General features: G+C 37.0%; 1 protein-coding gene across 2 annotated transcripts in view; it reads left to right on the top strand.

The window, feature by feature from the left end:
- The window catches only part of LOC149790628 (uncharacterized), a 158,571-nt gene that overhangs the window by 100,009 nt on the left and 33,206 nt on the right, over positions 1-25,356 (top strand). Inside the window, exon 2 of one of the 2 annotated variants that reach the window (XM_089972746.1) lies at positions 11,433-11,459. The exons of the other annotated variant lie outside the window; for it this stretch is intronic. Coding sequence (XP_089828872.1) covers positions 11,433-11,459 — 27 coding nt within the window. The remainder of the gene's footprint in view (positions 1-11,432; positions 11,460-25,356) is intronic. 2 annotated transcript variants of the gene reach the window in all.

Below are 25,356 nucleotides of genomic sequence, written 5' to 3'. Positions count from 1 at the left end.
ATGGAAATATATCAATATGTACAATGGAAATATATCAATATGTACAATGAAAATATATCAATTTGGAATATGGAAATATATCAATATGGAATATGGAAATATATCAATATGGAATATGGGAATATATCAATATGGAATATGGAAATATATCAATATGGAAAATGTAAATATATCATTATGGAATATGAAAATATACCAATAAGGAATATGAACAAAATATATTCGTACAATGATGTGTTTTGTATCTGATTGTCCGAGCTTGTTACCACTTTGAAGACTACATTTCTGATCTGATTTTGATAAAATTCAGAATATGTGCTTATAACATCAGTATCTCAAAGAAATTGGATAATGAATTTGACCCAACCACACAAAAAGAGTCACAAACGTATTGTTACTTTGTGTTCCATTATGACGACAGTTAAAATTGTATTACCGGACTAAACCAAACACTATATATTACCATTATTATCCTGCTTTCATTCATCCCACTTAATTATATGGTCGTTAATTAATTATTTATGTTTATAATGAAGAGAAACTTCCAAGTTGAAACCTCCCCCCCCAAAAAAAAAACAAAAAAAAATTGTTTCCAATCCGTTTGCAATGTATCCATACTTGTGACCTTATTGGCAATAAAAATATGTTTAAACAAGTAAATACAGTTTTAAAAAACTTTCCACCCGCATGAAATAACGATCTTGCGTCTGATTGGCCGAGCATGTTCCCACCCTAGAAACCACATTTCTTATCAAGCTTGAACTATAGACTTGCATCAGGAAGCTCTTAGAAAAGTTGATATTAAGCGAGATCAATGCAATCACATGTAATTGATATTAATCAATTAATTCACGACGTGCAAATTTCCATGAAACAATTTATACAATTTGCCATAATTAAATACCGCATGGATTAAAATGTACATTTTGTCATTATAGCTGAAAAAAAGTTTGAATAGAACTATTGGTGGAGAAATACAATTGCAGGCTGGCATAATCTATATGCTGTGTTGTATTTAAGGAACAAAAATTCTTTACACAATTATAAATATTAATTTTCAAATAACAGTGTTATACAATTTATTTCTAATATTGATTTTCATTTTAAAGAACAGGTTTCTTGTAAACTATATCCATGGTTTCAATGGTATATTCAAGTTTTCAATAGTATATCCACGTTTTCAATGGACGTGCATATCATTATTTCTAAAATCTATTGCTACATTTGAAATTCTTAAATATGTGGAATCAATTTTGATATGTTTGTTGGAACATAGAGTTGGTAGAATTGCCATGTTAAGGTGCCTAAAAACCCATTTGTCGCTTGTATACTATCACTTACTAGTGTATTGTGCATCTCTCTGTCTCTCTTCGTGTTGTCTGTGTCTGTCTGTCCGTGTCTCTCTCGCTATATATATATATATATATATATATATATATATATATATATATATATATATATATATATATATATATATATATGTCTGTCACTGTCTGTCTGTCTGTCTCTCTCTGTCTCGGTCTCTCTCTCTCTCTCTCTCTCTCTCTCTCTCTCTCTCTCTCTCTCTCTATATATATATATATATATATATATATATATATATATATATATATATATATATATATATATATATATATATATATATGTCTGTCACTGTCTGTCTGACTGTCTGTCTGTCTGTCTGTCTCTCTCTCTCTCTCTCTCTCTCTCTCTCTCTCTCTCTCTATATATATATATATATATATATATATATATATATATATATATATATATATATATATATATATATATATCGTTATGAAGCTAAATAGAAGTTGTTATCAAATTAATCATATCCATGTTTATGACTTTGCCCGAACCATTACTCTTTAGATAAAAATAAAAGTATTCTCTGTAGCCATGGCAACATTGTTATAGCCTACAAAGAATATAAAGCAATGATATTTCTGTCTATGTGACTGATGCATCTTTGGATGAACTGTTCAAGTCTTTATTTTTGTTGTTATTATTAATATCTCCATAAGCGACTAATATATCATAGTTGAAGTCTATAAAGTGGATTTTAATCCCATGTACTTTACTGGCGTTGCTTTGTAGTATATCAGATTATCACAAAAGCCTTGTTAGTACAGTGGTTTGGAATTAAATTACATTACCGCATTGCGCGATAAAGGATAACAAATTTGTGTTACTGTGTGAGATAAGTTAGCGCAGTTAAGTGCCAACTGATTTAATAATCTCTCTCTCTCTCTCTCTCCCCCTCTCTCTCTCTCTCTCTCTCAATCAATCAAAGGTTGTAAAATTTAAGACATTAATTTATATGCAATACTTTTCATTCAATTTGCAAAACGTTTCAATTCGTATTAAATATTTCCTATTTGTATGTGATAATTATTTTTATCATGCGATCATTTTAATCTATATTCGATGTTAATATTTGTATGCGATGTTTATCATTCACATCTGATATTTTGCATTCATATTCGAAGTTTATATTTCATGTCCATCACATTTCATTCCAAAATATTATGTTTATTTTAAATATTCACCATTTAAATGCAGTATCTTTCATTCGTATTGGATATTCATCTTTTTGTATCCTATACTAGTTAATTCATTCGTATCCAATAATTTATATTCGTATTCGGTATATTGCATTCATATCTGGCATATTGCATTCATATCAGGTATATTACATTCATATTCGGTATATTGCATTCATATTCGGTATATTGCATTCATATCCGATCTTTGCCATTTGTTTGCAATAATGCAAAATTCATATTCGATAATGTGCATTATTGGACATTTTACGGCACCCGTCAAGTAAATAATGCGTTGTGGGAAATTTAAAAGAATCTGGCGGTTTCAAAAGCCACGTGTATGATGCTGGAAGGAGTCTGCATCCATCCCAAGGGCCAAGTAATTAAAGCACACATTCAAAACGAAGAAATGAGCAAGCAGGGCTAGCTGTTGGAGTTTCCTGGATCGATTGGGTTAAAATGCCAGTAAAGGCCGGGTGTGTGGGTGGCAGCTCCCTAGCAAAATGATGCGTCTGCTCTAAATCCTTTTTATCCTTTGATGGAAGTTATGCTTTTGTTGTGGTGGCTAACGTAATCAGTTAGTATGTTGCGCATATATTGTAATAAATAAAACTGTATGGTCCATTAAAATTTTTTTTATTGCGGGCGATAAGAGATACACATTTTGCCAAGTTAACGTGGCACTTGTACCGCAAATGGTCGGGGGACCACTTAAAAATCTGAGCCCGGTTTCAATAGGATCCTCAATGTCACCCCCAAGCGTAAGTCGATAATTCTAGCGTTTGGATTGGATAAAATCGTGTTTTGAACCATTCAGTTTGCGAGATTTGACAATGCAGTTTGTGATAGACTTAGTGATCCTGTGATAGTTACTTTTGGCCAGTCAGCATATGGTAACATACTAGGAATACTTGGACGTTTTAACCTATGCCTCTTCTTTGTTCCTGTTGTGTATTTTGTTTAAAACTCTGTTTCTAGGCCAGAAGTTCCGTTTCTAGGCCAGAAGTTCTGTTTTTAGGCCAGAAGTTCTGTTTATAGGCCAGAAGTTCTGTTTCTAGGCCAGAAGTTCTGTTTATAGGCCAGAAGTTCATCATTTTTGTTCATCACTAAGATTAAGACAATTCGATTTCAGAAAGATTGATGATCAACAATTCTGAAGTCTTATATCCCCGTACTTTTTATAATGTATGAGAAATGACGAGAAAGGCGGAAGTTGTTGGTTCGTCTCAGCCCTCGTTGTTCGCCTTCTGTTTTCATATTGGCGATTAGTACCTGAGAGATAGTGACAGCTATGTACATTGTTGTAAGAGCCAATTCGGAATGTCGTGGATATGTTATGTTTTATCAGAAGAAAACATGTATGACTGTGAAGCACAACGATTATTGTTTGAACGTCGCCAATTTGTATTTCGACCATACAACAATATACAATGGACTATGTGCATAGGGACAATAAACATCAATTACTTTGTGACTGTCTCAACGATCAATTACTCAGTGGCTTTGCTAAGTATCCGCGGATTGGTCGATGAACCAAATATTCAGTAAAGACCAATCATCAAAACAATTATTCGGCGTGGTCGACCAGTCGATGATACTTGCTTGTCCATCAATGGTATTCTAAATGTTGACAATACTGCATCAATCGATGATACGGCAAATGTCAAAAATGCTGCATCAGTTGAAAATACTACGGTAAATGACATTTACATATATGACAAATGTGCGTCAGACATCGATGATACACGTGGTCGAACCCACACAAGCAGCGATTGAAACAAGTACCTGTTTCAAAATGCAGCCATGTTCGTTGTATTTCCTTTGTTCATGTAGGTGTACACCTTGAAGTTTCCACCGTTGACGTTGGCGTCTACACTGTTGATTTGGCTGCTTGCATTCTTTAGAGAACTGATCCTGACACATTTTTCACACATCAGCACCTTATTCGCTACTGACGTTGGTCCACGTAATTGTATTTGCGTTTCAAATGATCGACAGATACTACAGTACGTCACCAGCAGTTCCTGTCCCGTACATTTTGCACGGATGACTATCACCTTCGTTGGGATGTTCAGCTGGTGGGTTGGTTACATATTCCATGCTTGTCCGCAATGCATTTAATGGTGCCACATTGTTTGCAGAATGGTTTCTAATGTATTATCGCGAGATATGAAAGGCTCTGACGTATATCATTAAAAAGGATTCAAAAGTCATATAATGAAACTACATGCGCTGCAGTAAGGGGGATTGTGTTATGTTAACATGGGTATAACATAAGTATCAGCTTTGAGCTGTCAGTCTTTCTAATTATTTAATTCCTCCCTTCTCTGGCAAGTTAGAAAACGTGTACAAGTTGAATGTGATGAAGCTTCATTCCGCACCACGTGCAGGCTCGAGTATGTAGAATAGCCACTAGCGCCCTTCAACATGTTGTACAGGCAGAAGAAGCCACCGAGTATCTGTGCCGGACTCGCAACCGAAAGCGTACGTATTTGAATCCAACCATAGCCTAGGCTTAGCCAGGGTTTGCTACCATGGTGTGACCTTGAGCATGACGTTTTGCTCCGATTATCCCGACAATAAATAACATACTTGTGTTGCTGTGGTTTAAAACACCAAACCAAATGAAACCAAACACCCTAGACAGCGGCAAACCAAACGCCATAGACAGCGACAGTGTCCGCAAAATGTTTAGTGATAACAAAGCATTATTTGCTAGACAGATCTTATCAAATTACCCATGCTGCAAAGTATCAGATTTATAAAAAAAAGTACTACTGTACAGGAATGACAAACATCGGATATGAACGTAAAACTTCGAATATCAGTGCAATGTTATTGGACATGAATAAATGACATTGAATATGATATCAAATTATCACCAACAGAAGGTAATCATCGAGTGAGTATACTTGGCAAGTGCATATAATATAATATAATATAATATAATATAATATAATATAATATAATATAATATAATATAATGTGATGTGATGTAATATAATATAATATAATATAATATAATATAATATAATATAATATAATATAATATAATTTGCGATAAAGGACAATTAAATTATCGAGTAGTCAGATTAATTCCCAAATACTAAATATAAAAAATTTAGAATATAAAATATTCATGGAATTTATTGAACATAAATTGAAAAAAAGACAAGACAAAACATGGGGTATTACGGCAAACTATTGCATATAATGGGTAACTATCGCATAGAAGAGTACATATCGAATGTAAATTTAAATGTTATGCAATTTGAATCAATGGTAGTTCATAACAATTAAGTTTTATTGAATTTAGCACGGTTTGACGTATTGTACTCTTAACAAAGTTCATCCCTTGGAACGCGTAACGAAAAAGATCCGATTTTCAATTGTGGAGAGAGAGAGAGAGAGAGAGAGAGAGAGAGATTGTCCATTGAAACTGTTTTCCTTTTGTGGATGGGAGTGGGGTGTCAATTTCAGTATCTTCTGTGCGACTTTGAGTGAGAGCTTCTGAAGTGACATGTCATAATTCGAGAGATTTTCAAGATACCCTAGCATGTCTTTGTGTGAGAAATTTTCAAGTTAACCCTTCATGTCATTGAAAAGAAAAACCAGTTTGCAATATGAAGAGTTATTAGGTTGACGGTCTGGAGATTGTTATCCTAATTGATACTGTGAATCAATGACAACTTTTTTACCTAACGAGATTTATATGACCACATCGTATTTTCTTTCTCAAAAAATCGCCACTCATTCTTTGCCAAGAATTCATCAGTACGTCTCCTAACACAATGTCTGACTGTTTGTTTTGTTGGACTGCTTCTGCCTGCCTGTCTTTCTGTATGCTTGCTTGTTTATAACTTTGTCTCCGTCTCACTCTTTCTTTCTGCCTGTCTGTCTCTCTCGCGTGTGTGTGTGTGTGTGTATATATATATATATATATATATATATATATATATATATATATATATATATATATATATATATATATGTATGTATGTATGAGAGAGAGAGAGAGAGAAAGCTCATATGTTGTTGTTGTACTTTTTAATCAATCTTGTAGCTTGATTTACTGCAGTCGAAAATTCAGTACACAGTTATGTCATTCTGTGATTCCGAATGTCAGTCTGTATGACTGACACTCTGTCCTTCTATGTGTTTTTGTCGTACTACACTAAGTCCTTCTATGTGTTTTTGTCGTACCTTAGTTCCTATGTCTGCCTTTGTATTCAATAGTTCATCTGTCTCTCTTTTGTACCACCGCTCCGGTGGCCTAGTGGTTAGAGCGTCAGCCTCGGATGCGGAGGTTGTGGTTTCGATAACCGGCTGAGTCATACCAAAGACTTACAAAAATGGTATTTACAGCTGCCTCGCTTGGCGCTCAGCATTAAGAGGTTAGTGTTTGGACTGGTCGGCCTGGTGTCAGGATAACGTCACTGGGTGGGACATCGTGCTACATGTCTGCGGCATGATGCCCCAGTACTAGACATCACTATAAACTGCCACAATGCAGACATCGTAGCGATATGACTAAAAAATTGTTAAAGCTACGTTCAAAATCCAAATCACACAAATCACACTCACGTCTCTCTTTTGCCTATTTCTCTATCTTTTCACCCTCTCTGTCTCTTTCTCACTCGCATGCACATATACATGCTACTGAGAAAGTTGTTACATTTTCTACATCATCATTCGTAAACGCTGAAGTTATTTCCGCATTTAATTCGTAAACCGGAATATAATACATGCAGTTACTTTTGCACTGAAAGGGAAATATGAACATAATAATCATATAAAAAATTATCCTAGGGAGATTCCAATTTTAGGACATGCTCATATATATATATATATCTGTGTGTGTGTGTGTGTGTGTTTGCATTGTAGTTATTGACGTGACTCGGTTAAATATTACTTATTAAATAAATACAACTATTGATAAAAACAAAATTAAAAAGCTTAATTTGATTCCTCTAAAGTATTCGATAACTATGTTTTACTTATAACTAACAAATGACTAGAGTCGAAATAATTACACCTATTCATTAGTGTAACTGATTTCTATTAAATATATAATTTTCATTTGAAACTATTACCACTTTATAGGGGTGTTGTTCTGACTTTTGATGTGATTTTTAACACGATACGATATTAGTGAAGCTATAATAGTTTAAGATTGTAAAAGTTATGTACTGAAAAGTACCTATGTGTCAGACCATCAACTTACCAGAGTATACAAAATGTTGGAGAAAGAAAAAAAAAAACACAGCTTGAGACTGGTTCACGGTCTGTTAGAGTTTCAAATAGCCAACCAATGACTGACATGCATTGGTAGGTAGGGGGAGCAATTTTGAAATAGCTGATGGTTTGATTTAAAATTGTTCAGGTGACTGCGAGATTCAGAAATATATGTACACTACGTTCGATACGGTTTCAAAAGATATCACATATCAATATGGAAATCGTTTTTATTCATGACTGTGCAGCTGTTAAACTTCATGACCTATGCGCACATCAGACGTGTATATGATATTCGAATTATCAAAATGTATCTCTCAATCATTTTGATTGCATGCACTGATAATAAGTTGGTGTGTTTAAAACACTCTTTCAATTGTTCGTGTATATACGAGACAATTGTATTTTTTACTTCAAAAGTTATTTTGTTCATGAAATAAAACAATAATGTACAAGTTACTTAATCTATTCATCTGCTATAGTTAAGAATAACCTATCCGTAACTTGACAAAAGTACTGGAATTAATTCTTATCGGTTTCGTTACATACAGGATTCAATGTTGCACATCGAGCTATGAACTTTTGCCAATAAAACGCATATTTTCTACAGATAATTGATCTGAATCACAGGTTTTAATCTGCATCTGGTTTTCATAGAGCCTCAGTTAACAGATCTGAAGTTTCGCCAGCTCTGATGTGGTAAACATATCTATCATGCATTTAAACTATACCCACAGCTCAGAGATACTTACCGTACGAAACGACATAAGCGCGCGACTTATGTAGAACATCCCAGTTTGTTTCAGGCAGGCTAGATTTAAGGCAGATGGTGGGTTTTATATTCTTGTGAGTACGAACCGCTATAAAAAGCATCTTGAGGTTTGGACGAATAGTCCTCCTGGTAAAGCAGTAGAATCCAGACAAGCAGACCAAAGATCTTGTCTGGCTTGGTCTTGTCTGACTTGGTCTTGTCTGTCTTGATCTTGTCTGGCTTGGTCTTGTCTGATTCTGTAAAATAGTTTCTACTCATAGCCTCCAAGTCAATATCCATATTCAAACAAATAGACTACCACAAGGCATAAAAGCGCACCAAACCTCAATGTCTCCAAATTGAAAAAGGAAACGTGAAACATGCACTTGTCGAAGTTCTAGCTAAGTAGACTGTGTGTACTCAGCTGCATCAAAACACCACGGTCCCAACATAAGTAAACTTCAAGATTGGTTTCACAAGAACGATGCTTTCAAAACAGAGACTACTGTATGATAAACATCGGCTACAAACGGCCTGTTTAGAAGCCAGCACTTTATTATCTAAGAGGGCAGCCTTCAACAACATCAAGAGGCAAGTCCGATGTAAACTCAGAGAGTTCCAGTACTTATTGCTGAAATTAAAGCCATTGAGATTCAGTCCTAGGCAGACAGGAATGACATGATAACTTCTGTAATACTGTGAAGACATAAGAGCATTTCCAGTACTGATTGCTGACAACACAACAATGTTCACTGACAAACAAAATATACTAGATAGATGGACAGAACACTTCAGCTAAGACCAAATCAGCACTTATCTATCGGCCATGAGGTAGGTAACTGATCGGCTACCCCGAGTGGAAATCAACATATCACTTGCGGATCCTCTGAGCTTAAGGAACTATACCACATGAGCATCCGTTGTCTACTTGCTAAAGTGACCATGACCTATTCCTTCATCCTGTTCCTCACTGATAACTTTAGCTAGATCCAATTCAGTTTAATATGCTATGTATTATGGTCCGGAGGCCTAAATTACTTTAAAAAAACTTTCTGTTCTGTTCTGCTCAGTGTCCAATCAACGGAAAAGCAACGGACAATCCTGCGATAACCGTTGGGGAATCTCCTTGCTTTCAATAGCCGGCAACAGGTTTCGAGAATGCTGCTGAATCGCCTTGTGCATCACATCGATCAATGGCTCCTGTTTACGAGTCATTTTGGCTACAGGAAATGACAAGGATAAAAATACGTGGTATTTTCAGCTCGTGCACTCCTATGCAATGTCAAGAAAAGAACTCCAATCTGTATATGACATTCATTGATCTGACAAAAGCCAGTTTTTGGTTGCCCGGAAAAATGCATCGTAATGGTTCGATAATGTCATGATGGCATGCTCGTTCGTGTCGTGGAAGACGGTGAACTATGTAAAATATTTCTCAGTCCCCAGTGGAGTCAAGCAAGTCTGTGTGTGGGCTCCAACCCTCTTCAGTATGATGTTCTCTGCCGTACTTACTAATGTTTTTTGTGATCTTGACACTTGGAGCGACATCAAATACCGGAGTGATGGCACGCGCTTCAATCTTTGGAGACTAAGAGCAAATATAAAAATTACCGGAAGTGACTTTTCGTGATCTGTTGTTTACAAATAACTGTCATTTGAAAGTCAGATCCGTGTCCAGCATGAACTAGAGTATGGGCCTTTTCTCCTAGGCTTCAGTTTCATCAAGACAGAAGTGATACACATTTCTGCACCAGGACAGCTGTTAGTAGAGCCTACCATAATAGCCAATGTTCAAGCAGCCCACCTTGCAGTGGACACGTTTATGTATTTCAGCAGCGTACTGTCGCTTTCATTCAACATCGATGACGAAACCAACCATATAACTGCTAAAGCAAGCTTGGACTTTTGGCAGACTACGCGTAAATGTGTTGAAGCGCTGAAGCATCAGTCAGCAGACAAAACTGAGTGTCAATAAAGCCATTGTTTCGTCACTACCATTGTATGCATGCGAAACCGGGATTGTGTGCAATCCAATGCCAAGAAACTGAATCATTTTCACATAGGCTGCCTGAGGAAACTGATGCGGATTCGATGGCAGGACACGGTCTCAGACAGTGAGGTTCTCACAAGGGCATTCGAAGCATGCGCACTCGGCTGATAAACGTCACAAGAATGTCAGAAGAGTGACTACCAAAGATTTGCTAAAGCAGTGAAAGCGATCTCAGGGTGGACAGAAAAAGCACTTCAAATATTCCATCAAGTTAGCTTTGAATCACTTTAACATTGACCCAGAATCTTGTGAAGATCTCGAGCAGAATCGCTCCACCTGGCACAGTCTCGTCCATACTTGAGCTACAGACATCTACACATACGAACTGAATGTTTTATTCCTACTCACATACCGGACTGTTTTTTTTCAGTTTGTCTTCATATATCTGTATATTTATATGTCTGCTATAACGTGTGTCCATCCATGCATGTGGTCTGTCTGTCCATCTATATGTATGTCCTTGATTTGTATCCTCTCTTTGGCTCTATATTCCCTACTTGTCTCTCTGTTTGAGTCATTCATTCTCCGTATACATCTTTCCATCCGTCCGTCAATGTGTTTGTGTGTACTGTTGTTGTTTGCTCTCTCTCTCTCTCTCTCTCTCTCTCTCTCTCTCACACACACACACACACGCATACACTGTAAAGAAGACTGTATTACAACAAAGTATTTTTTCGCATTTTTGCATATAGATATTGAAGACCATATTTGTTCAAAATTTTTCAGATCACAATGCTATTTTTGTGCATGTTCTCTGCATCAGTTCTATTTAAATCGAAACTAGATTAGTCTATTTTGTCTTTGATCATATATACAGAATAGTCAACATAATTCTATAGTTTTGTTTCTTCAGAAAGCGTCGACATTTGGAAACAAAGGGGTAAGATAATTTAGCCAACCGTAGTGTACATTTCAGACGTTGCTTTAATATAATCTTTGACTTTGATTTCATCTTAACAAAACTATTAGATTTCATGTCATGTACATTTAAGAACTGGGTAATAGCTTGCATTACGCTCAACACACTAACTGCTTCAAATACGAAAAAAAGAGTAAATGCTTTGTTATCATTTTTGTTTACTTTAGCTAATCAAAGTAACCATAGCTTAGAAGCTTATTGTTTTCCGTTTAATTTTATTTCTTTATATTCCACGCCCCTCCCAATATGGGAGGAGGTTCATATAAATACATTCTGCCCATCCATCCGAACAACCGCCATTTTGCCATACTTTGCTTCACCTCTGAAGTAAAACTTCTGACCTCCTTGAAAACGTTTGATAAATCTTTTTATCCAGGTTTTACATCGTGTTCTGTCAAGTTCGGAATGTCGAGTCTTTTCCGTTTCTTGTTCACAATAGAAGTGATTCCACCCGTGTCAGAAACAGATTTGGACGTTCTACGCAGACATGACAGTGTGTCGCGTACCCTGATTATGACTCTACCTCAAACTCAAACGTCAATGTTACAGCAATCTGACAGCGTCCTTTTAGGCGTGCATGATCTGGTAACTTATGTTACTACCATAATCGCTAATTTGTATCAATCAATCAGATGAAATCTTATATCTTCGCGTTTGAACTGATCAGTGTGAATGAAGAGCATCGATGTATACCGAACGATTTGATTCACTTTCAGATTTATGAAAACTGCATTTACGTTGGCTTAATTCAAAGGTCACCAGAACACGACTCGTAAGCGATCGTCGTCAGATCTTCATGTTGGACAGCGATTTTATTTTAATCACATTGAGGTTATAGCAACTTCATATCGAATATTCTGAGCAGGTGCTCTAATTTTATGCTACCTTTAGAGATATTTCAATGATTAATTGAGAGCAAAGAGCTGCATCATTTCCCGAACGATTGTCGTATATGCGGGGTGAAAGTTAGTAGGAAAGTTACAATAACATCGTTACAGAGAGCACTTTAACATCCAGACCGATGTATGTTCCGAACACGTTAAATATACACACAGACTATAAAGCGTATCCCATTCCGAATGCAAATAACCAAGGTCATAAGAAGGTCACATTTGAATTTCTGACCGTCTTCAGGTTCATTTTATTGCTTTATCATAGTTTTAATCATAGTAATGAAAGCTGAAGCTTATATATGTACCATTACAATGCAGGATTTCTGTACCAGATTTCAAAGTCAAGGTCACTGTAATGTAAATCATTGTAATATATAAACAAACATCCATATGCGTCTTTCTTTCTGTGTAACGCTTGCCAAACAAGAGGTCCTGAGTTCGAAACTCGCGGTGGCATGTACGCCTTTTTACACTATTTTGAATTTTATTCTTCAAACTTTCTTTTACGCTAGCTCACCCTAGTCACAATCTCGTAGCCTCGATGTGGTTGAGGTTATGAGCTGATCCTGTACATTACAATGGAGAAAATAAAACCATTACTAACGACAGAAAGATGGTTTTAGTTCAAATCTCTTACCCAAGTAAAGTTTTTCATAAAGTTTGGCACATGATAAAGTTATTAAACCTATATCATTTAAATTATATTGGAATGTTTACGCTATCGTACCTTGTCCACCATACCAGATAACAGGAGATTTCTGTAGTAATTTGTTTTCAAAATAAGGCTTGATATGACATATTTTGGATATTCTACGATACGTTATTCAATGTATACCATATTACTACGATCTGTTTACGTTTCCAAATAAGGTGACAGTGTCTTTATCTCTCTCACACACAGACACACACACGCACGCACACACGCACGCACGCACGCACACACACACCTTTGAAAACGAAAGCAATCACTTGAACTAATATAGCTGATGATTCAAAAGATTCAAAAGAAAATATTTGATAAAGAAAGTAAACGATATTTTACAAATATTTATACAATAATAAACAACATCTCTGGTATTAAATAAAAGGGATATTTAGTTTCTTTAAGCATACGTGAAGAGGCTGGAAAGAGCCGGGTGTGAATTACACCCAAATAAATCGTTATTACCGCCCCCAACCCCCGTCCATGAAGTAGGGGTACTAATATTAGTACTACGCTCTTCCAATTTTATTACTATTCCTGTCCTAGGACGGGCGATTAATATAGTTGTATTATAATCATCATTATTTTGGTTGTTTGGATGCTATAACTAGTTTTCGTTAATAACAATTATGTTGTTGTTTTCTTTTTGTTTTTCTTTTCATCTCGTTAAACTTTACTAGGTCTTTATTCTCAAGATAAAAAAGACGATATAATTTAATCCGCTGCTTTATTCTATAATACGTCTAATGTGCAAAAACAAATGGCACAATTTTTGTCGGAAAGATAGGTCGAGAGAATGCTCTTCTTTTTCTTTTGGCAGACAACGTGATAATGACTCGCTAACTGTTGAATACTAGTTGTTGCAGCGTTTGTCGAATGAAAGAATAAAATAATACAAAAAATTATTTAACTTTAGAAAAGACGAATGTATTAAATTTCACTTATACTATTTTTATAAATTTGTTATCAAACACATATCACCAGATAAAACTGTGTGTAATCGTATACGTTAATCAGGTTTGTGTGTTTGATAAAGTTACCGGTTTCCTACGATAGTTACCTGTAGTTAATAGGTTTATCGCAGCATACGATCTGCTAGTTACTCTTTAATGCTGAATGGAGCAGACAGGTAGAGCGGTCCAATTCTCTCAGCAGGAGGCAATTTTGTAATAAATTGGCGTTTTCCCCAAATAATAGCAGGGGGCAGAAAGCACATTGTATGGAATAAGGGGAAATTTATTTTAGGGGACAAGCAGGGTCGTCCTAAATCATTATTTCAGCTTCTGAGTGATTAAATTGTGCATATGTGCGACTCTGAATTAATAGGTTTATCGCAGCATACGACCTGATACATACATACATACATACATACAGACATACATACATACATACATACAAGCACACATACATGCATACATTACGTACGTAGATACATATACATACATACATACATACATACATACAGTGTTTTAGCTACAAATGGCTTTATGTAAGTCATTTGACTCATGAAGGCAAAAACAGTGAGTCAAAATCCAAATCTATGTCCTATTCAAGCCGATGGTCAATCTTCAGTTATATTGTTTAAATACACAACAAAAACATTAGTTATATAATCTGACTAAAGCCAATTCCCTTCCCAGAAGCATCTGAACATTCTATATTTGTTAAAAAACTTTGTTGATGGTTTCATGTCATCAGAAATAATCTGAGCATATATGACAAGCCGTTTATTGTTGGATGTGTCAGTGCTTTCATTTGCCGCTGCCGTCACAAATGACAAATTGTGCAGGTCATGTAATAGACTATCCTCAACAATATTTGACAGGCTCTCCTGTAACTTTGAACAGGTAGTTGCCAAGTCATACCGAACGGCAGAATTCTCCAAAATGGCAATTACATCAATTTCTTCAGTCGTTAAGTCGTGTATTAAATTGGGAAGAGATTTGTATTTAAAAAAGGGATGTGTTCTTCACTCAACCAATGTACACACTTAAGTAGCACTTTAACTGCTATGTCTTGCTTGTAAAACTGCATTAAAATCTGCCTGGTGTTGTGGACCTTCAATCAGCAGCTTGTATTCTGGCAACCCAGCATGCCTTGCCAGTGTACTGTTCTAAATGTTTTTTTTTTGTGCACATTTGGTCACGGAGTTTTTTTTAGCCTGTGTACATATACGTCAAAACATAAAAGGCGTCTTCAATGTCACATTCTTATCTCGACTTAACTCTTTTTGAAAACGTAGCCAGCTGTATGTTTTCAGCTACTGCTGCACAAAATGACGTTTTATCTTACGAGTAACCAGTACCTCATCTTTAGATGATGAAGGCTCCACTGGTTCGATAACAATACTATTATCGACGGTCGTCGTAAAAGCGCGGTTCAAGTGATAATGTCGTTTGTTTCGGATCTATTTAATATTTTTGCCTAGGACGCCATTTTCAGTCGAATGCTGACTGTATCTCGGAACAAAATAATTGTTGTTTCGTTGAGTGACAAGGATGAGCATAAGATAATTTCTCGTGAGAATCACATTAAAATCAGGTGCTTATATTCCGCCTCTTTCTTAGGTAAGGTGATTATACGGTTCTAACATCCTGTTGCTACAAATGATGTGACAGCTACATGTCACACAAGGTCAGCTCCAGGCACAACACTCACTTGTAACCCTATGTATTAAGATAACATCAGCGTAAGTAGCTGATATACGCGTTTTCCCTGTTTGAGAGAGTTGTAATCTAGCCAATAAAGTAGTTGTAGCAAACCTTTTTTTGTGTTAATTAGCAAAACACAACATTGGGGTGCGTCAGTTTACGTACCAGAGACGATTTTTAGACCAAACCTTTGTTTTGTGTTAATCAGCAAAACATAACATTGGATTGTGTCAGTTTACTTACCAGCGACGATTTCTAGACCAAACCTTTGTTTTGTGTTAATCAGCAAAACATAATATTGGGGTGTGTCAATGTACGTACCGTCGACGACTTTTGTGCGTCAAATCGGAAAAGTATGCGTATTTGACGCATGACGCATGGGTAGATAAAACCTACCTACCTATGTACATACATACATACATACATACATACATTGGGTTCCTGCATAAGCTAAATGTTAATTTTCGTTTCCCTTGCGAGTTTGTTCCCGTTAACACATCTCTATGAGCACGTATCTACTCGCGGTACACGTCCAGTCCTTGCTTGGAACGAATTAGAAATCTCCAACCTGTATTTATAATATTAATATAACTGTATGTAAGTTTATTCTTTCCCACATGCATTACGAGCAATATAATATTTTTCTCATGTATAATGAACCGGCTTTGTATGATACTGGATACGTCACTCATACCTATCTTGGCCAACTTATTTTGCCCCCTCCAAATCCCAACATACTCCCACCACCCTACCTACCTGTCCCAGTACCCATCCAACTATGTACCTGTCTACTACTTATCTAACTACGTAACTATCCTAATACCTATCTAACTACGTAACTGTCACTATACCTATCTAACTACGTAACTGTGCTGGTCCCTATATACGTACGTACCTGTCCTAGTACATACGTTCCTGTCCTAGTATCTAACTACGTACCTGTTCTAGAGCCTAACTACTATGTACCTGTCCTAGAGCCTAACTACTATGTACCTGTCCAGGTACATATCTATATATCTGCCCCAGTACCTATCTAACTATGTACCTCTCCTAGTACATATCGAATTACGTACCTGTCCTCCGTACCTGTCCTATTACAGACGGCCATACACAAAAACGGACGGAATAGGTGGACGAACGGAGAGTGACGGGCATGCAAGCAGACTGGTAAGATTGTGATACCTTGACATAGCTTTAAGCGTTTAAGTGAAATAGGCAGACGACGGTCAAGGTCATTTAACTAGACAGCAGTACAGACAAAAAGAACACACTGACGATGTAAATAAACAGAAGAGACAGACATATAATCCTAGAAGCGGGCGAAGGAAAAGACAGATACACGGATATTAAGGGAGAAAGTTTTATCATCACATTCCCGACATTGATCCGTTCTTATTGCTGGAAGTGTTATCAGGAAATTAAAATCACGCTGAGAAAGTACATAATACTGACACAGCCAATCGATCTTTCAGCAAGCCAGTATACCGTGTGTCGACACATTTTGGTTGGCTTATTGTATTACCATAAAGTGATGCCGTGCCTCATTTTAATTCTCTCTGCTTGGTCTAGAAGTGTTGGCACAGAAACTGGCTTCTTGCCTGATTTCATATTTGATAGATTTCTAATCAACGTCGTCGGAAATATCACCTCAGCATTGTTTTATTTGCCTTTGACAGGTTTCGATTGTTTTCTTTTTCATATTGGCATTTCCGCTACCTTGATTAAGTTATGAGTTTCAACCGAACTATATTTTAAAAATACATATTCCTATTGGGAATATTTTTTTCTTCTTCTCAGACAGGATTTGATTTCTTTCCAATCTGAAAATGTCATAATAAAGATGGTGGGTTTTATAAACTTGTGTTATTCATGTACGTAAGACTTCACACTGAGACCCAAAGGAAACAAACCTAGAATCTTTAGAAAAATTTATAATTAAAAATTAAAACTGCGATATATATATATATATATATATATATATATATATATATATATATATATATATATATATATATATATATACACACACACACACACACACTGCCAGGATGTTAGGTATTTTCTTGGAGGCGATGATATAACATTAATTTAAAAGCGAGTTTCAATTGTTATTGATTCAACGTCTTGATTTTGATTCCTGGCATACGTATTACAACGCCGTATATTTTAATCTGTTAGGCCGTATAGACCGTCTTAGCAAACAGGGGAGGTAACATTTTCAACATAACATATTAACACACGTCAAACGCGGATGGGAATGTTAGGTTATGTGAATGCCAATAATCTATTAAATTAAATTTAGAGAAATGTTTAAGACAGGTAATGATTTTAGTCGAGCTATTTTTGAGTGGCCACGAACGCATGCAAGTTTGCATTCTAATGTGAAATAGAGAAGAAAAAAAATTGAAAGGGAACTAACTCTTATAACATTGCAATTTTCTTTTCCCTTATATGGAATACTTGTTACAGATTAAGAGCTTATCTTTATTAAACAAATACCATCCAAGGGTACGGTAAATTAGTATAGTATGGTAAATTAGTGCGGTAAATTAGATGGGATTAAAGGACGAGATCTAAGACGACACTATCTCTCCACAACTTTGATTGCATTAATGACGGGATGAGAAAGTGCATTGTTTAAAATTGGATAATTTGAAAACAAAACAATATAAGAATGTAGGGAAATTATTTATTAATTTAACAACAGCAGCAACAACAACAACACCAAAAACAAAAACGCCAAAAGTCCAAACAAAACAGAAATAAATATTAGTAATATCAAGTTGATGGTAACAACAACAACAACAGCAAAATAACGACAATACCACCATTGCTAACAATACTAATATTACTACTATTAATAATAATGGTGATAATAATAAAGACGATGATGTTCCCTAAACAAAATTTTTACAAATAAATTGATGCAAGATATGGTACTTAATTATAATTTTCAAATTAGTACACAGTCTACAAGAGCAATAACCAGCATAATATACCTGTTTACTCCAGCAGCCACCTTCTTAAAACGCTTTTACTGTCGCGTAAGTCACGTGTAGGGTCGGATTAAGGTTATGAGTAGGCAAAGACTAACATGAGGAAAGTGTCTAAGTATGTATTACATATTGCAAAATATTGTCAATTTTTACACAACAGTATCTAATGAGTCCAAACTTTCCGATGGCTGTACTACCGTCGCATATCCTTACTTCAGCATGGGACTGGATGGTTTGTTAGCCTATGGGCTGGGTGGCCTAAATGAGGGTCCAATTCTATAGGCTTTTTAGCCTATTGGATTTTCCGGCCCTTGTCAGGAGAACATGTATAAAAACGATTTCAATAAGTGCTGTTACCCTCCAGTTGAGTTCCTTCCATTGATTTTACCCACAGTGCATTTCATCTCATGGTAGAATATTTTCTAACGCATGCGCTCAATTAATAAACAAATAAATACTTGTATGTAGAAAGATCTGTTTTTAGTGCATAATTCTCATTTTGTGCTCTCTGAGATCAAATAACATACGATATGACTCTTCGGAAAAAACATAGGATTTTCCGCCATCTCATTTGCATATTTATTTATTTAAAACGAAGGCTTATCGTTTGGAAACTTTTTAAGTGTTTGAACAAACATTTAGGTATATTAGTGAACATTTCATGAAAATAAAACGAGAAATACCGAAGTTATAATGACAAGAATTTTTATTTGCTTTCTAGCCAACTCTTATCCATAATCGACTATACAAGGTCTTGTCCCGCGTCTCAAACCAAGGGCGATAAAAACACGCACTCCTTTATCGTACCGGTTGCGATTGTATCTTTCGATTTAGTCGGTAGCAGGCACATATGGATTTATGACGTACAGTTCTTGGAGTTCCGTGTTTTATCTATTGTTTGGCGGTCAGTCAACTGCAGCGTAGCAAATACCGTCACCGGTCGTATGCTATTCGACACGATCCATAGTCAGTCGAATGCGATATGGCTGCGATTGTCCTGGACGAAGGCGCAAATCGCATATTGCTATGTAATTCATGACCATGCTATAATCTGAATCAGAACTATCTTCCTTTCGACTCAGATCATTCATTTCTCAGGACAACTGTTCATCGCTAGAATGTTTTGTTCAAGCAATTCTGATCCAAACAAGTGTATTCATGTTTAACAAGTTCAAGATATGGCAAACATATAAATTAGGATTAATGGATTACTCTTATTAGATGGAGGACCTCTTGATACAAGATACAAAACAAACACTTTTTTATTATTCGATTAAATATAACCTTCGTTGGCTTTTTGATTCTCGAACAGAAAATTAATGTTGATCTTGATTGAGTATGGATTATTTATAGCAAATACATCATCTATTTAGCTATGAATTAGTGTAAACGTGAAATCAAGAGTTATTTTCAAGTGTTTTTGTGCATTAATTGAATAAAATTTAACAACCAAAGTCATCACTTTGCGGGAAAGTGGTGATATGTATAAGGGTTTGGTTGAAAAGATGAAATAAATAAAAATGTACGTGGATTTACATGTGTGTGTATGAGAGAGAGAGAGAGAGAGAGAGAGGTATCATTGAATGTTGAAAGTGCCATTTAAATTATTCGTAATCTATAACTTAATTTGGAATTTTGCTAAACACAGTATTGACTTTGTGACTGACTACACACGTGTAAATTCCTTGTAACACATCCGTTTTTCTTCTTATCCTTATCGCCTTCTTCTTTTCGATATGGCTATTATCTGATTCATCAAGCATCTTTGGTACATTTTTCATGTGTTTTCATATCTCATTCGGAATCTAACAATCTGTACACAATACGAACTATATGACATGATATATGTAATATTGTCTATGCAAATGATCCACGCAAATTGATGTATGTAAGTAGTATAGTGGGATAGCCAGGGGATAAAGGAAAATCCAGTCAAAAAGGTCGCGTGACCTTCTGGGGACAAGAGTTATAGGGACGATGTAAATCCCAGTCAAAAAGGTCTTGGGACTGTACAGGGACAATGTGACTTACCATTGATATAGGGACAATATAAATGGAACAGGTGTGGTTACCTCACGGTTCTGAAGATTGGCAGCAATGAAGCAAAGGGCACGTACCCTTCTGGGCGCGCGCGACGTAAATCCAATCAATCAATCAAAGGGGATGACCTCAATCGGACCAAAGATCGGGGGAAAAAAACCTAGAACGCTTGGCGTGACATTGACATACATAACACATACAACATACAACATACAGACATAGATGGATGAACATCAATCTATCCCACAAATAACTATACAACCGACTAAAAATGTTTAGTCAAGAGAGTAACTCTTTTCGAGGCATATGAGTGGCCCTGAAAAGGGCCTTTGTTGTTTTGTTAACATCATTCCGTTAACATAGAGGGCATTGCATAAGTCTTCTTTTCTTCCTCAAACTTCGTCTGACTTCTCGACCGTTGATGAGGACTCTCTTTAAACAGCCTTGTCTCTCCACATAGATCGGTGATTCGGATAATTGTCCATGATGATTTAACATACACGGGTAAGTCCGTACAGAATAGCATCGACGATACGAGAGTAGATGCTTCTACATTAGTCCACATCTTGTGACGAGAACAGGTGAAGGGAATGAAGTGAACTGGTTTATTTATAGTGGAAGAAAGGACCAAAACGGATTGAGTTATTTCACCAATCCTAACACGCTTTATAAAATTCAGTCACATTGCTGAGTCTTTCTTCCGATCCGAAGAGAGCGGCCTTGGAATTCACATTCCCTATATAGATGCGCTAGCGCCTGTGCGGAGTGAATCCATGGACAGAGTTTTCAAACATGACAGAAAATAAGAAGTCGATGAATTGGGGTGCACCGGCCGTTTGGACGAAAAGCGATGGTATAGCACTGGTTACCAATGTCAAAACAGTCTAACTTCCAGAAGAGACCGATGTTAATTGAAATTTAGTAGATTGCTTTTTATTCGCAAGAATTTTTTCCGGTACCAATACCTTCGACACCTTCTCCTTCTTTACCACACGTCGAGGATTTTAAACAGAGACGGAAAGAAGAATTTGAGAAACTTTACAATAGCAAGAGGAAGCAGAACAAGCTTTTCTCCTTCAACAACAACAGCGAGAAGAAGAAGAAGCAAGAACGGAACGACATGAAAAATCAGCAGAGAAGAAACAAGGTCTAAGAGAGAAGGAGGACAGTGAAAGTCAAACAGTAACGATACTCTTAGATATTTTGGCAGAGTTAAGGAGTCAGAAACAAATGTATCAGACTTCTTTATTACTACCCAAGAGAAAACGACCTTACCGAGCCAAACAGTCCAACCCTGTTACTACACCTGCTATACCACCTCTAGTGATTTCTACCAAATCATTGACAGGAGCCAGTACAGAAGTAGGCCTTGACCGTAGCGAAAGCAGAAGGCAGTTAAAGAGGTTTACGTCCCGTTCCTGAGTTTGTTTTAAAAAAAAAACAAATACCCAAACGGTCCTTTTCAGGGCCACCCACTTCACTCGAAAAGAGATATTATTTATTTTGACAAAATAAATTAAAACTCAAAATCCCATATTTGCTCAATGATGTACGTGTGTGAATGCGTGAGTGTAGGTCCTATCTCTAAAAATTAAAAACCAAGAGACACGTGTTCTGTCTGGTCTATTTTGGTACAAAGTTTACAATCCAATTCACAACACAACACTTTAAAAAGTTCACAGACATCTTATGTGTGTTTGTTCACTCTCTCTGTTTTTTTGTTGTTGTGAATTTCTTTACTTTCACAGGTTTTTCGTCCTCTTCTTCGTCACTTTCTCCTCGTCTTCTTTTCTTCTCTTTCTGGACGTGTCTGGGTTCTTCCTTTTGGGAGAGTACCTCTTCTTTCTGTTCGGAGCCCCTCTCATCGTCTTGCTCCTGTTTTTTCTTTTACGGCATTCTGAAGACCAATGTCCGTTCTCTTGACAATGATAACATTTATCTTGACTTTTGTCTCTTCTGTCACCTGTCTTGCGTGTTTGACGGTCTGGACACTCTGTAGCCCAATGCACTTTCTTCTTAAAGATATAGCAAGTATCTTGACTTTTGTCTCGAAATGAGGGGGAGTAGTCCGTCGGCTTGTCTAAATAAAACTCTCGTATGACACCTCGCAAAGCTCTGATCAGAAGTTCGATATGTATGGGCTGTTCCATCGTTCGGGTCTGTTTGAGTGTGAAATGAATACTGGAACGGAAGACAAAGACCATTTATATAGGGAAGACTTTGGTTTTGACATGGATATAGGGACCCATGACATTTAAAATATAGTCATTTGACCTTTTGCAGTTAAGTTGAAACGAACGAATCATTTCGTGGAGAATGAAGAAGAAAGTAAGAGACAGAAACGTAATTTATCGCTCGCACAGAAGCTGAATTCTTGGCTCAAATTCATGCCAGCGATTTTGAAGATGACGTGAGTGAGTCAGAATCCAGACCCAGAGAATCAACACTCAATCAAAGTTCACCACAGCCACCAGTAAACCCTCAAAATTATTATCACATTCGAGAGACGGAAAAGCGCTCCTCTAGAATATTTAGAACTATGGCTTACACTCAATCAAAGTTCACCACAGCCACCAGTAAACCCTCAAAATTATTATCACATTCGAGAGACGGAAAAGCGCTCCTCTAGAATATTTAGAACTATGGCTTACACGTACACGGTGAAGTTTAAAGATTTCAAGTCTGAAGTGCCGTTGGAGAAAGCAGAGGGTTCATCACCGAGCTGTGGGATTCTTTATTAAGCACACTGAAACTACAATGTGATGCCAAAGAAGACAGACGCTTGTTTGAGCCTTTCCATGCATCACGACAGATTGAAGTCCCCCGTTTGGATCAAGATTAACAGCCCAGCAGAATTGACACCTTCCTAAGTCATCGACACGATTCAACACGTGCAAAAGTCCAACGACAAGTTTTACATCACCGATGGAAAAGCGACACTGTTCATCACCAACGTGTCTCTTCCCAAAGGGGCCGGACAACGCAAAAAGGTGCTATTGGTGGATGACCTTCGCAGCACCAAAACGAACATCGTTCAAATTACAACAATCAAGACCAGATATGTTTAGCCCGTGCTATCGTGGTGGGACGAACGTATGCCGACGAGAATGACACAGCAGAATGGTAAAGAGCCATGGCGAACATTTGAAAATCGAACCGAGCCAAACAACGAAGAGAAGCAGAACTCCTGTTAAAACAAGCGGGGCTATCCAAAGACACACCGTGTGGCATTCCTGAAATGCAAAAATTGCCATACGTCTTGGCTCCACGCTACACCTTGAACGTCGCCCTCAGGAAGTTCGCGGACCTCTGTTGTTTCGAGGCAAACAAGTTCAAAGACGGAAAATATATTCACGTTTATCATGACGATGAACACTTCGATGCCATTGCCAGTATCGCGTCATTCCTGGGATACGGTTATTACTGTTAGAAATGTGACTATGATATAATAATCGAGAGCAACACAAGCATTGTGCATCGAAATGCGAGGGATGTTTGGCCTCTCAACCCTGTCTGGACGAAGGACAAGAATGAGTTCATTGCCCTTCTTGTCAGCGAACTTTTGTCAGCCCTGACTGTTACCAACAACATCTGAAGACGCAAAGTTCACAGACGAAAAGTGCTTGTCAACTCCTGAGATTGTGCCATACTTGTGGGCAAGGCATACGTACCAATAATGCCAAGGCACACGTATGGTGAGGAAAGAAACGATGTTACACTTTTCACCAAATCGTGAATGTGGAACACGAATGCTACATTCAAAAATACTATTCCAAACATCAAGAGGAAGACGACGACCAGAAGAAGAAAGGCAATCCAAGATCCTGTCTTTAGTCATTGACCTCACTACGAATACCGGGACAAACAAGGAGAAGTGCACACGGAGTGTAAAGTGAAAGGACTGACTCTCAATTATCGCAACAGTCGAGTGGTGAACTTTAGCGTACTGAAAGAAGCCTTGCAGTCTGGACAGGATGGAAACTTTAAAGTGACTACATACGAGCTGCACAAGATTGTACGTTTACCCACACACCGAATTGTCAGTCGGCCTTTGGAAAAAGTGTATCAGATTGTGTACTAGAAGCGAGTGCAGCTTCCCAACCACTTCACTTTACCGTACCGACACGTCGATATTGGTCAACATATAAAAAAGGACAACGTCCAAGATAGATAGTTGCTTGTAATTACCAAGCACAAGCGAGAAAGATGAATGCTGTTAAACAGACATCATTCAAGTTCGGAGATTCTCAAGTGGAGTGCGATGCTGTGCCTTTCGATGAGAGGGATGTCGTACGCTGTGACCTCGGCAATGCAGTAAATCCTCATGGGAAACGTTGCTATGACTACTACTGCTACAGCTACTATGGAAAGTGATGCTGTGCTTGTCAAACATGACGGATGCGAAAGAGATGCCACTCGTTACAAAACACCTTATCATTTTACTGCGTCTACCACCATACGGATGTCATCCAACCCTAAGTAAACTTCTGAGGATTTCACCGTACCTGATCGAATTGAACCTGCGAAAAATGAATATTCGTTCCCTGTGCGTTTGCCCGAATACTGCGACTTTGA

Source organism: Sinohyriopsis cumingii, chromosome 10 (genome assembly GCF_028554795.1).
Source record: "Sinohyriopsis cumingii isolate HCF-2022 chromosome 10, ASM2855479v2, whole genome shotgun sequence".
Classification (NCBI taxonomy): Eukaryota; Metazoa; Mollusca; class Bivalvia; order Unionida; family Unionidae; genus Sinohyriopsis; species Sinohyriopsis cumingii.
This window is presented reverse-complemented; position numbering and strand designations above follow the sequence as displayed.